At 37.0% G+C, this 14,187-nt stretch overlaps 1 protein-coding gene across 9 annotated transcripts in view; it reads left to right on the forward strand.

The window, feature by feature from the left end:
- The window catches only part of LOC129771622 (protein lava lamp-like), a 146,820-nt gene that overhangs the window by 64,099 nt on the left and 68,534 nt on the right, over positions 1-14,187 (forward strand). For 3 of the 9 annotated variants that reach the window (XM_055775457.1, XM_055775456.1, XM_055775455.1), the window contains exon 2: positions 1,542-2,015. In XM_055775457.1, the coding sequence (XP_055631432.1) occupies positions 1,981-2,015 (35 nt within the window). In that variant the 5' untranslated portion in view covers positions 1,542-1,980. Of the gene's footprint in view, positions 1-425; positions 2,016-14,187 lie in introns of all 9 variants that reach the window. The other 6 variants (XM_055775451.1, XM_055775452.1, XM_055775450.1 and 3 more) reach the window with 4 other exon arrangements.

The following is a 14,187-nucleotide window of genomic DNA, read 5'->3' on the forward strand; positions in this document are numbered from 1 at the left end:
CTCCGTATGGCTCTCATTCTTGATACGTGTTTATTATGGCTTAATGCTTTTGTTTGCTGCGAGATACTTGACTCAAAATTAGCACTCATTAGCTAGGATAGTCTAAACTATCACATTGTCTTTTCATTAGCAATAAAAGTGAATCGCATAACCTTGAAGCTTGATGTTTCCAGACTGCACACACTGCACATCGCAGCGATTACGAGTTGCGTGTTCTCGAATCCATCCATCACAGTTCAAACCACAAATGCCACAAATTTGTAAATATTTATCGCCCAACTTTTGTTGCCCTCCGCGCTATTCGCGCATCTCAACTGTGTGGCACACCACACGAAATGTTGATGCAAACAAACTCCAAGCGGACAAACAATAGTGTTTATTTCTCATATTTTCTTTTTTCTGTTTTTTTATTCTCTCGTTTGCAGAACCACGCCAACGCCATCCACCCACACACACACGTAGACGAAAAACCACAGTGGAAGAAGAATGTTTCGGTTGCGCTAAGACTGCAACGATTGCCAAATCTTTGAGAAAAACTCGAACACTGAGTTACTCGCGCATTCCCCGGTTAATATAGAGTAGCACAATCGTGTTCGTAATATCCCTATCCTGAGCATTTCCTTTCCTCTTAGTTCATTTTCGTTTCCTCCAAGTTTTCTGAATTTCTGCCTTTTTTTGTTTGAATTTTGATTTATTTTTGCAATTCCCTCACTTTTGGCTTTGTCGCATGATTCATAACTCGTACTTGGTGTGCCGTTCGCTATAATGTATTGGCCCGAAGATCCTCTAAGTGGTGATAACTATTTCAACGCTCCGACCAGCCATCAAACTTATATTAGTGAGAAGAACGAAGAACATCACAACCGCCGTCGAGTCCCAACTAAAAGAGATACCGTTCACTATCAGGGCGATTTCGGTAGCGATTCGATAATAGCGGCAAACAGTTTTTCCAACGACGACAGGAAGACATCCCTAGCGGCGACCAGTCGCGTGTTCGGAAATCAAATTTCCGCGAACTGTTAGTTAATATTTGTCATAACTTCGTTTCTTCTTGTCGCACGCTTGCGTCGTTGTTTATCTAGAAACTGGCGTTTCACGTTTCGCTCTGCAGTAACTGTTAGAAGTAACGTTTGATCCATTTTTTGTATCTTATTGCTCTTTCGGAAAAGTTTCGGGAAGGTTACTGAACGTCCTTTTTAATATCGTTTCTTAATCTCAAAAGACTTCATTGAAAAAACCTAAATACCAAAAATTTGAAACTCGACAGAACTGTTGTAATCTTAGTGAAAAGCCATTTTTTGTATTCGTTCGTTATAATTAATATTATTATTATTATCTCTATCATTATTGACCTTTTCTCCCTCACAACCCCATTCGGTCTCGACTTTTTGGCGCATTTTATTTTTATCCAAAGATTCTGAAAACTTTTCCTAGTCCCCTACTGAAATCATTCTTGGATGTCAGGAGAACTTTTGACCCACGTAGTAACTATACAAACTATTGCTTTCCTATCCTCCCGAACATCGAACCAACAACAACAGCACAGAAGAGAAAGAGAGAGACAGTTTGAAGCAGTTTGAAAGTTTTCCTCTCCCCCAGAGAAGGTGATCCCACGTGTCAAACGTCGCCGGTCGTGTGTGTTAATTTTTTTGGTTTCATTTGTTTCCGCCGGGAGTGTGTTTGAAGTTATTCACCACCATCGACGCCGCAGCCACCCCCCACCACCACCAAGTGAAAGTATTTCAGCTTTGACATAAGCGCTGAAAGTGGGAAAAAAAGGAGTGAAAACAGTGGTGGCTGCTCCCCTGGTTGTGTGCTCCTTGAGAAAGCACTAGCTGACATATAGGATTTGCATCCGGAGTATAGGAGAGCAGCAGCTGCTCGGTGCGCTTGGTGAAAGGAATCAGGAGAGGTGAGACTTCACTCGGCATCGGATGAACAACACATATACCCGAATTATGCCGCAATAATGCTGTACAAATGGGAGCAACAAAAAGAGCATGTTTTAGCAGAAGGTAAGTGATTGAACTGCATAATTTGTGATTTGTGTGGGAGGGGGAAGTGAAAGACCTGTGGTCGTCAAACGGTGGTATGCTTTGTATTACCAAGTGGTGCTCGTTAACTCGATAAATTGATACTTCAATGGGTGAAATGAAAGCCCTTTGTCAAAAATTAACTTTCATACTTACGCTTTCGTAATGGACAAGGCAGGGACAACATACTCACGCAACTGAGCAACTGAATAATTGCTTTCATTCATTATCAATCGTTGAACCGAACATTCTAATATAGATGAGATGCGATAATTCGAAAGGTTTATTTTCGTCGCGATTATAAAATTATTCACAATGTCTACACATCGATCGTGATTTTTAACGTTACGTAATTTGTGCATACCAATTAACCGCTTTTATGCGAAGACTTGAAAAAAAAATCGGCAGCCTCGGGACCTCTATTTTCAAATAAGTGTTGCTACTGTTTTTGATTATATTATTAAACTAGCCGACCCGGCAAACGTTGTTCTATCATAAAAATTATTTCTAGCGAATATGTTGGTTTGAGACGGATATGGCACTACCGAAAGATTTTCAATGTCAATGTCTGCGTTGTTAATTTTTATGAATGATTGTCCGTCTTTATCATTTTTACATCGTTGATATATTGGACATTCACCTAGGCTTGCGGTCGTGTCGTTAGGCAGCAATTCCAAATGAAATCGTCCTAAAAATGCAGATTTTAAATACTTGTATTTTTGATTCCAATGAAAGTGTGTATTCCGTTTGGGTTGGAGGAAATATGAGTTTTTCACAGCAATTGGGAATTTTTTGACTCAAGCGTAACTTTTGAAAAGGGCGTATCGATTTCAGCAAGAGAAATCTTTGATAATTTATATCTCAAAAACTATGAGTCGTACCGAAATAGTGTCTTAGAAAGAGTTATAGAGTATTGATGGTTGAATATGAAAAATATGTACACTGAGAAAAAAAATTAATACAGTCAACTCTCCCTAACTCGATGTTCTGTATTTCGATATTTTCCCTAACTCGATGGATTTCATGGCACCTTCGATTTTACAAGCATTCTTCTCTCCATAACACGATACCTCCCTAACTCGATGCCTCTCTTACTCGATGTGTTTTGATTCATTTTTCCATGGATTTTCACCTCCCTTTCAATTGCCCTTGAAAGTGAAGACGGAGTGTTCGTGTCATCAAACAATTTCTTTTCAAGTATGGAAAACCACGAGATACCTTTCAAGCGAACAATCAAAACGCTAACCATTGCGCAAGGTTTGAGCATCATCGAGCAGGTCGAAAAATATGGACGGAAGGGGTCTGAAGCTGCAAATAATTTCAGTATTGCACAAAGTGCGGTATCAACACTACTCAAACTAAAGTAAAAATGGAATCGGAATGGAAAATTGTATCTAGACCAAAAGCATATAAGGTTGGTCAGAATCGAGAAGCTGGAGCGGTCAATGAATTTTTGTCTTGTCAAGCTAGACAAAATAATTTACCCCTCTTCTATTCTTCGGGATATGGCTTGAGAATTTGTCCAGAAACTGGGAAATCCTAACTTTAAAGCACAACCAACATGGACGGGAGTGATATTCCGCTGGCATAATTAATGTGTCGTGAGCGATGTCGACGGTACAATACCGTTCGATTGCTCAATGTCTTTTAATAATAAGTGCAAAAAGGACCAAAACGTGATTTGCTGTGATCTGATGCCAGATACCGATATACTAGAAAGTGTTGAAAAACCTGAGAAAAACGCTGAAGGTAGTAGTTCTATTGAGATGTTAATTCGAACGTTAAATCAAACCTGAAGAATATGTCCGGAATATTGAAATCAACTGAAAATGTTCCTGTGAAACTATTCGAACATTTCTTTGTGATTGAACAGTTCCTGCGTGATCGTTACAATTCAGTTTGAGTAACATACTTAATCAATATTTTCTTTGTTAACCTAGTGCCTCGTGCAAGTCGGACTCGATTATATACAAACTCGATTATGTAAAATTTAGGACTCGATTGTATACAGTTTGAAAAAAAAAAAGTTTTTTTTTATAATTCAAATATGAATAGTTTCAAGAAAAAAAAATTAACCTTTCAGCATTAAGGTGAGATTTAAGTAGCTTTTATAAGTACAGTGGATTAAAAATCGCGATTTTTGATGATTTTGATTGAATCTTCATCAGGAATTGTTTATATCGATATTGCAGCGAAATTAAGAGAGATAGAAGTTGGGCGTCAAAGAACAAATTGTAGAGAGGTTAGAGAGCTTTAATTGAATTGATAGAAACAATCAAGTTTAGTATGAATTTTTAGGATAAAATTAATAATTACAAATAAAAAAAAACTTTTAAATTTTCCACTTCAAAAATGTTATTTTAATCCACTAATTTAGATGTTCCACTACTATATCCTGTACTAAATTTTCTCATCTTTCAAATGAAAGCAACAAAATCGGATTACGTAGCATACTTTTCAATGTAGAGTCAGTTTGAGCCAACAGAATCCGAAACAAAGAAAAAGTTCTATAAGTCTGTCATCGTTGAAATTCTAACATATGCGTAGAAGGATTTTTTTTCGTGAAATATAACCGTCTATCACCTCCTGAAAGATTCTGGAATTTTTTTTTTTTTTATATGATAAAGGTGTTTTTTCACTTTAAGAGAATGAATCAAAAATTCAAATTAATACCATAATTGGGACACTTACCCTAATATATGACAATTTAAGACATAAAAAAAATTAGGAAAAAATGTTCTGTATCTCGATACCTCCCTAACTCGATGGTCCCTTTGGATATCGAGTTAGGGAGAGTTGACTGTACTCTTTTTTTTATTTACAAAATAAAAATTCAATTTGCAATATCCAAAATAATAATTTTTTTTTTTTATTTTTTCATACAAAATAGAAGTCATGCAGAAAATTTAAAAAATGGGCCCAAGATGGATGGTAAAACTATTTTTGACGAACTTTGTGGAACATCGAATTTTTAGGAATTTTTGTATGTTAACAATCATTTTTAGCCACAAACTATGAATCCTGATGTGATTGAAAACAAAAAAGGTTATTATCAATCTCCTTCTAAAGGTAGCCATTCTCGAAATATTTAAAAAAATATTTCTAATTTATTGTCTTTTTAATAGTGAATAGGCCCTTTAAATATGTTTGTCGTGTTATACCATCTGATTCATGAGATTTTATGAATTCGCTTATAACTTCCAACAACTTTTCCAAATACATTGTTATGGTAAAGACATATGTTTAGGAGTTACGTTACGAAACATTCGAAGACATGTGGATTAATACAAAACGTAGCGAAACTAAAAAATCTTTTTTATCTTAATACAAACTTCAATAAATAAAAAAAAATGTTGCAAATTATAAGAAAATTCATAAAATTTCATGAACATGACGGTATAACACATTATGATAACCTTTTTTGTTTTAAATCACATCAGAATTCATAATTTGTGGCTAAAAATTATGCTAACATACCAAAATTCGAAGTTTCGAAAATTCCTAAAAATTCGATGTTCCACAAAGTTCGTCAAAAATAGTTTTATCATCTTGGGCCCATTTTTTAAATTTTCTACATGACTTATATTTTATATGAAAAAATTAAAAAATATATATAAAAAAACATATTTTTTGATATCGTAAATTAAAGTTTTATTTTGTAAATAAAAAAAGAGTACTAATTTTTCTTCACAGTGTATATTTTTTTCAAATTAAGCCAACAATACTCTTTAACTCTTTCTAACACACTATTTCGGTACGACTCATATTTTTTGAGATATAAATTATCAAAGGTTTTTCTTACTCAAATCGATACGCCCTTTTCAAAAGTTACACTTGAGTCAAAAAATAAACCATGATGATGTATTTGGAAAAGTTGTTGGAAATTATAAACAAATTCATAAAATTTCATGAACATGACGGTATAACACGACAAACATATTAAAAGGGATTATTAACTATAAAAAAGACAATAAATTAGAAATATTTTTCTAAATATTTCGAGAATGGCTACATTTAGAAGGAGATTGATAATAACCTTTTTTGTTTTAAATCACATCAGGATTCATAATTTGTGGCCAAAAATGATTGTTAACATACAAAAATTCGAAGTTTCAAAAATTCCCAAAAATCGATGTTCCTCAAAGTTCGACAAAAATAGTTTTACCATCTTGGGCCCATTTTTTAAATTTTCTGCATGACTTCTATTTTGTATGAAAAAAAAAATAAAAAATATGTTTTTTGGATATTGCAAATTGATTTTTTATTTTGTAAATAAAAAAAAAATTTTTTCTCATTGTACATTTTTTCATATTCAACCATCAATACTCTGTAACTCTTTCTAAGACACTATTTCGGTACGACTCATAGTTTTTGAGATATGAATTATCAAAGATTTCTCTTACTCAAATCGATACGCCCTTTTCAAAAGTTACGCTTGAATAAAAAAATTCCCAATTGCTGTGGAAAACTCATATTTCCTCTAACCCAAACGGAATACATACTTTCATTCGAATCAAAAATACTAATGTTTTGTCATTTGTCGATTTCATTTGGAATTACTCTAGGGTGAAATCTTTAAGAAAATGCATTGTGCATTTTCCATCTGCCATGCAAGGCTATAAAAGTTCTAGATTACCGCACGGCCATGAACCATGTTTGTGGTAACAATATCGAACAATCACCCATATTTCGTTGGTTTTCGTTTCGTTGGCCAATAAAAATCGTTATCTCGATTTTTCATTCGGGACTTGCTACGAAATGTTGATTTGCCCAATAATATACCCTATGCAAAATATTAGATCATTCGGACTTCATTTACTGGTGTCACAGACGTTAAAATTTGAGTTTTTTGAAAACCGAAAAATCACCGGAAACCTTTTTTTTTTAATGTTGATGCCAAGTGACTTAGAATTGTATGACACTTTGTGACTTACAGTTATCTAAAAAAAATTTTATTTTTCAAAAATCGATTTTTCAGGCGTAAAAACGACCAAGTGCCAAAAAACATTTTTTTGACAAAAAAAAATCGAGATAACTGTAAATCTCGACGAGTAATGCAATTTTAAGACATTTGGCATCATTTTTTTTAAACCTCGATTTTCGGTGATTTTTTGTTTTTCAAAAAAACTCAAATTTTAACGTTTGTGACACCAGTAAATGAAGTCCGAATGAGCTAATATTTTGCATAGGGTATATTATCATGCAAATGAACATTTCGTAGCAAGTCCCGAATGAAAAATCGAGATAACGATTTTTATTGGCACCCTAAACCATACTTTTCATTTCGTATTCCGAAAAAAAAACTAAGTCCCCCAGAGTGTCGATTTTTGACAAAAAAAAATCGAAATGACACTAGATCTTGTTTCATGCAATTTTAAGACATTTGGCATCAAAAACCACGATTTCCCAAGGGGGGAGGGTGATTTTTCGATTTTCAAAAAACTCAAACTTTGACCGTTTTGCGCCACTCTCCCTTAAGTCCGATTGAGCCTCCGGAAAGGCGACCAAGAAAGTAACAGCATCGAAAAATGGTTCCGCTTGAGGCATCGGGGCAGCCGCCACATACACGCGCGCAGCTCTTTTCGTTTGGTGGTTATCGAGCATCGCGACGAATCCGGAAAGATGTCATGGTTGCTTAAAAATAATCTGCCAGTTCCCCTTGGAATTGAAAATTACATTCAAGCGAAAGAGTTTATTTTAATATTTTCTATTCATATAATACTGCGATCAAATGCATTTCGTTTTGTAATTTTTAAATCAAGTGCAATTAACAGGGAAGCTTCTGAAGATTATTCTTCTCCATCAGTAGAATATTTTCGTATTCAATATTGGATGCATAAAATCTTGTGCCTCCAACGTAACGCTCTCGTTTTCGAAGTCCCCCAACTATTCATTTATTCTTCATTCATTCAGAATGGATTTAGATTCAACTTAAAACAAATGATCACTAAATCAACGATAGTCTTACATCAATCTTGCGGTTATACCACACATATAACCCACTTCCTGTTTTTTGCCTTGATCTTTATTTGAAGATGTGGCATGTTCATATCGATTAATTCTACAATGAACACCTTCAGGGAAAGTCTGTTTCAGGAAGTTTAAAAAGTACACCACTGGAACCACCGCTATCGCCAAAATGAAGTGTCCCATTTCTAAATTATCTAATCTATAATCAATAATGGAGGCGATCTGGCGTAGTGGTAACATCCATACCTTTCACGCGAAGGTCAGGAGTAAAATTCTCACTCCCGACATTCTTCCAAAAATGGAATCAAAAGTGGCGAAAAGTCACAAAGTTTTGAAAGAGAAAAAAAAAGAAAACTCTATAATCAAGAAAATTTTAAAAGGCAACGCTCAGGTTGGAAGAGATTTGTGAATACGGGTGATCGGTCAGAACTCCCTACGCGCCAAGACGAATGACAAAAGTTAACGATGCCTAGATGCCGGTTTTTCTCATAATTGTATTAGATGCAGCAGAGCAGATCCAGCGCTGGCGATGCAGCAAGTAAATTCGGAAAAGGTACTACCCTAGGTGCCCCAGCAGCGGATGACCAGGTACTAGCTCCCGACCTTCACGAAATCCAGTGGGAAGACTGAAGAACAATGAAGCCGTCGGCAAGGACGGAAAGGAAAAACTATCCAAAGAACCGTACCTAATTTTCATTGAGTGAGCCGCGCAGTTGACACTGCACAAAACACTGATTCGACCAGCTGTCCTTTATGGGTTCGAAAAGACCGCACTGCTCGCTGAGTACTGGAAAACACTTGAAATTTTTGAACTTGAGGTGCTGCGGACTATCTATGGTGGGGAACAGATGTAAAACGGAGCATGGCAGAGGCACATGAACTATGAACGGTACGAGCTATTGGGAGTGAACCCATATCTGGCAAAAGCCAGTAAATTTCGAAGGACTGGACATATCGTAAGGATGTCGGTTGATAACCCGGTAATAAAAATGTCTTTTCAGTAACCCTTCAGGAACCACTAACAGAGTGAACGATGATACGACCATATCGAATGCGACTTGGGAGTGACTTAGGATCCGAGTTGAATGGAATATTTTTGATACAACACGAATGATCTCGCCTCTAGTCTGCTAGGTGAGGTACATCCTCATCAGCAGTGTTTGGATATCTGTCAATATTGAATTAATCACAATGTATCTTGCAACTAACCATTCACGAATATTTAACCGAACATGCATGGATAATTCAGATACTTGACCGAATGACAGTATTCACTTTTGTTGCACCAAATGTATATACGCAGCGAGGAATAAAGCCTGTTGATTGCATATCCGAAGTGTACTCTCGTACCTGCGTACTTGCGTACAAGTTTGAACTGCATATTTCGTCCTATTCTAGCTATAGTGAATAACCGCTGCACAGCCAAGTGCAGAGCGATGAATGTTATATGAAAAATTACGTCATCATTCGTTCACAATTTGCGGAGAGCATCGAATGCAAGAAGAGCTAAAACGAAAGAGTTTCTCACTGGAGCGGTAATAATATATAAATAAGAAAAGAAGGAAAAGAAGAAGCACAATGAATAGTGGCTTCTCTAGAGAGTAGTAGAGAAGCCACTATTCATTGTGCTTCTTCTTTTCCTTCTTTTCTTATTTATATATTATTACCGCTCCAGTGAGAAACTTTTTTAACGCTACTATTCTTTGCAATATATATATTTATAAAGACCGCACAGTTTTACTTGCAACACCGCTCCAGTGAGAAACTCTCTCGTTTTAGCTCTTCTTGCATTCGATGCTCCGCAAATTGTGAACGAATGATGACGTAATTTTTCATATATCATTCATCGCTCTGCACTTGGCTGTGCAGCGGTTATTCACTATAGCTAGAATAGGACGAAATATGCAGTTCAAACTTGTACGCAAGTACGCAGGTACGAGAGTACACTTCGGATATGCAATCAACAGGCTTTATTCCTCGCTGCGTATATTCATTTGGTGCAACAAAAGTGATTCGTCATTCGGTCAAGTATCTGAATTATCCATGCATGTTCGGTTAAATATTCGTGAATGGTTAGTTGCAAGATACATTGTGATTAATTCAATATTGACAGATATCCAAACACTGCTGATGAGGATGTACCTCACCTAGCAGACTAGAGGCGAGATCATTCGTGTTGTATCAAAAATATTCCATTCAACTCGGATCCTAAGTCACTCCCAAGTCGCATTCGATATGGTCGTATCATCGTTCACTCTGTTAGTGGTTCCTGAAGGGTTACTGAAAAGACATTTTTATTACCGGGTTATCAACCGACATCCTTACGATATGTCCAGTCCTTCGAAATTTACTGGCTTTTGCCAGATATGGGTTCACTCCCAATAGCTCGTACCGTTCATAGTTCATGTGCCTCTGCCATGCTCCGTTTTACATCTGTTCCCCACCATAGATAGTCCGCAGCACCTCAAGTTCAAAAATTTCAAGTGTTTTCCAGTACTCAGCGAGCAGTGCGGTCTTTTCGAACCCATAAAGGACAGCTGGTCGAATCAGTGTTTTGTGCAGTGTCAACTGCGCGGCTCACTCAATGAAAATTAGGTACGGTTCTTTGGATAGTTTTTCCTTTCCGTCCTTGCCGACGGCTTCATTGTTCTTCAGTCTTCCCACTGGATTTCGTGAAGGTCGGGAGCTAGTACCTGGTCATCCGCTGCTGGGGCACCTAGGGTAGTACCTTTTCCGCATTTACTTGCTGCATCGCCAGCGCTGGATCTGCTCTGCTGCATCTAATACAATTATGAGAAAAACCGGCATCTAGGCATCGTTAACTTTTGTCATTCGTCTTGACGCGTAGGGAGTTCTGACCGATCACCGGTATTCACAATTCTCTTCCAACCTGAGCGTTGCCTGTTAAAAATTCCTTGATTAAAGATTTTTCTTTTTTTTTTCTCTATTATAGTGACTTTCAAAACTTTGTGACTTTTCGCCACTTTTGTTTCCATTTTTGGAAGAATGTCGGGAGTGAGAATTGTACTCGTGACCTTCGCGTGAAAGGTATGGATGTTACCACTACGCCAGATCGCCTCCATTATTGATTATAGATTAGATAATTTAGAAATGGGACACTTCATTTTGGCTATAGCGGTGGTTCCAGTGTTGTACTTTTTAAACTTCCTGAACACTTTCCCTGAAGGTGTTCATTGTAGAATTAATCGATATGAACATGCCACATCTTCAAATAAAGATCAAGGCAAAAAAAACAGGAAGTGGGTTATATGTGTGGTATAACCGCAAGATTGATGTAAGACTATCGTTGATTTAGTGATCATTTGTTTTAAGTTGAATCTAAATCCATTCTGAATGAATGAAGAATAAATGAATAGTTGAGGGACTTCGAAAACGAGAGCGTTACGTTAGAGGCACAAGATTTTATGCATCCAATATTAAATACGAAAATATTCTACTGCTGGAGAAGAATAATCTTCAGAAGCTTCCCTGTTAATTGCACTTGATTTAAAAGTTACAAAACGAAATGCATTTGATCGCAGTATTATATGAATAGAAAATATTGAAATAAACTCTTTCGCTTGAATGTAATTTTCAATTCCAAGGGGAACTGGCAGATTATTTTTAAGCAACCATGACATCTTTCCGGATTCTTCGCGATGCTCGATAACCACCAAACGAAAAGAGCTGCGCGCGTGTATGTGGCGGCTGCCCCAATGCCTCAAGCGGAAGCATTTTTCGATGCGGTTACTTTCTTGGTCGCCTTTTCAGAGGCATCGCTCTCCTCCCGATGGATTCCCTTCTGGCCTAAGGTGCACAAACAGGCTCTTGGTGACGCCGTTCATCAGCACTTTCATGATGAACGAAGTTAGCTTCGCCACAACAGCGACAACATGCTCCAATCGCTATTCAATTAGAACTGAGTGGATTTCCGAACGGCGCTTGCTTATATACCGATTAGTGATTTCAATAGCCTGTTTAAGCAATTTTAAGGCTATTGAAACAAGTTTTTGATCAAAAAGTAACAAGTATATATCGCGTAGACGTTTTATCTTTCGAATGAAGTGTTTATCATACCATCGTTTTCCGGCGTAACGCTTTCGTTTTCGAAACTTTGAATTTACACTCCAGTATAGAAATGCAAGACGTAGTCCTACGTCAAAACAAACTGCCCGTTGAAGACGATACATAATTGACATAGTTACAAACGCAGCATCGTATTATATAATTTGATGAACATGAGATCTTGGAATCAAATGCAATCAATTATTTCAGGAGGGTAATTTTTATTCATCACAACATAATTTATCCGTGATATCCTTCGAAAGACATAGGAAAATAAGTAGACAGAGACAAAACAGAGTCACAGTCACAATTCGGTAACTTGGATCGGTAGTGATGCCTGCTTTTACGTAACCAAAGGTATGGTCGACTCATAGGATACACTCGAAGGCAAGATATCGATCTGGCATCAACACTTCTTCAAGTTCAATTCGTTTTGAGAAAGTTTTAGGATTTCTGCACCTATTACCTGGTGCCACTGTTGTATTGGTGTTGCTCTTCTTTTCTGTGAAGTTACCCAAAGAAAGAATCTTTGAACAGACTAAAGTTCTGATCATAAATGTCCATTCGGTCGATTGTCCAGTTTCTGCCAGCCGATTTTTGATCACTATAAAATACAACGAAATGCAATCCACCGGCATAGAAAATGCAAACCTCTCTCGTACTCCGCTAGAATTCTGATTGCAGCAGACATTCAATTTACGTGTGACCGTTTCAAGTGAGAACCACCAACCGCAAGAATAGAGAGACGAGAAGCGCGCAGTGAATCGCAAACAAGCAAGAAAGAAGCGCTTCATACCGGACTTTGGGGCGCGGCACAAATTTTAAAATTTTTGCTATTCAATTTTGCGTTTCTTTAGCGCACATACCATTGGAGGAGCAACACACACACACACACCCCTCAAAATTCCACAACGGTTCATAAGCAAAAGCCGGCAGTGCAGTGCATTGCAGCAATTCACCTGATTTTCTCTCGAAATATGATGGCTCCAATCAATCCGAAGGTCGTTGGCAATCGATCTGAGCAATAGAAGAATTAGTGAATGTCAACATTTGAAGAATTTAGTGCACATTAGAGGTGCGAATAATAGGGGTCTTCGATCGGTGTGTTTCAGTCCATTCTGGTGAACCCTAGCGTTCCCAGCCCACTACCCGCACATCGGACTCTGAACATGACCATCGTGGTGGGTTGTGTATTAGTGGTGTATTAAAATGAAAAATTATAACCTGCCGCGCAAAGTTTCCAACTCGTTCTCTCGCTCTCGTGGACGGCCTTTCGCAGTGTGTATTCCCCTTCCCCCCCGTCACGACACGGTTGGATGCTCATTAGCGGAATAAAGATCTTTGTCATTAGCAGAGGCGAGTGGCGCGCCAGGGATGCCATGTTTTTTATTTAATTGTATCCATATATATGTATTCACAATCATATTGAACGGAAATTTAAAACAATCATAACTCAATCCTGAAACAATTTCCGTTGAGGCATACAATGTTCGTTCTATATTTTTTCATAAATCTAAAGCGTTTCTTTAAACCGATCTTGTTTCGATATGATTTTAGAAGATCGTTGTTTCACTGAGACGATTCCATCTCATTAGACGGCAAATGCGGCTGAAATTTTGGTTTTCTGAAATTTGTATGCGCAATGGATCCAGTTGTTTGCCAACAATGGATTTTCGGTATTTTTTGGTAAAACACAAATGTTTTCAAAATTAAAATATGTTTCAATGGTAAGGTCTCTTAAAGGTTGAATCTAGCGTCCCTGTGGAGCAGATATGCCAGATCCTTCATAAAATATATTAAAACTTTTTGGAATCTTACATTCATTACATACGGTATTTTTTCTCTGTTTTTCAATACATCGTTAAACAAGATACATTCGGCGTGAATAATCGACACTCGACATACCGTAACTCTAATGCTAGTTTAACCTACAAATTGGCTATACATTTTCTACCGTCAATAAGATAAAAACCGACAAGAATAAAAAAATAAAACTAGCTGGCTGATTTTGTTCATCAAATAGCGTGAAGTCGTTTAAACAATGTGGGTGAAGTAGGAATTTGAAAACTGAATTCTATAACCAATGATTTCGACTGATGTAATAAATCGAGCGACAAAA

This window comes from Toxorhynchites rutilus, chromosome 2 (assembly GCF_029784135.1).
Source record: "Toxorhynchites rutilus septentrionalis strain SRP chromosome 2, ASM2978413v1, whole genome shotgun sequence".
Classification (NCBI taxonomy): domain Eukaryota; kingdom Metazoa; phylum Arthropoda; class Insecta; order Diptera; family Culicidae; genus Toxorhynchites; species Toxorhynchites rutilus.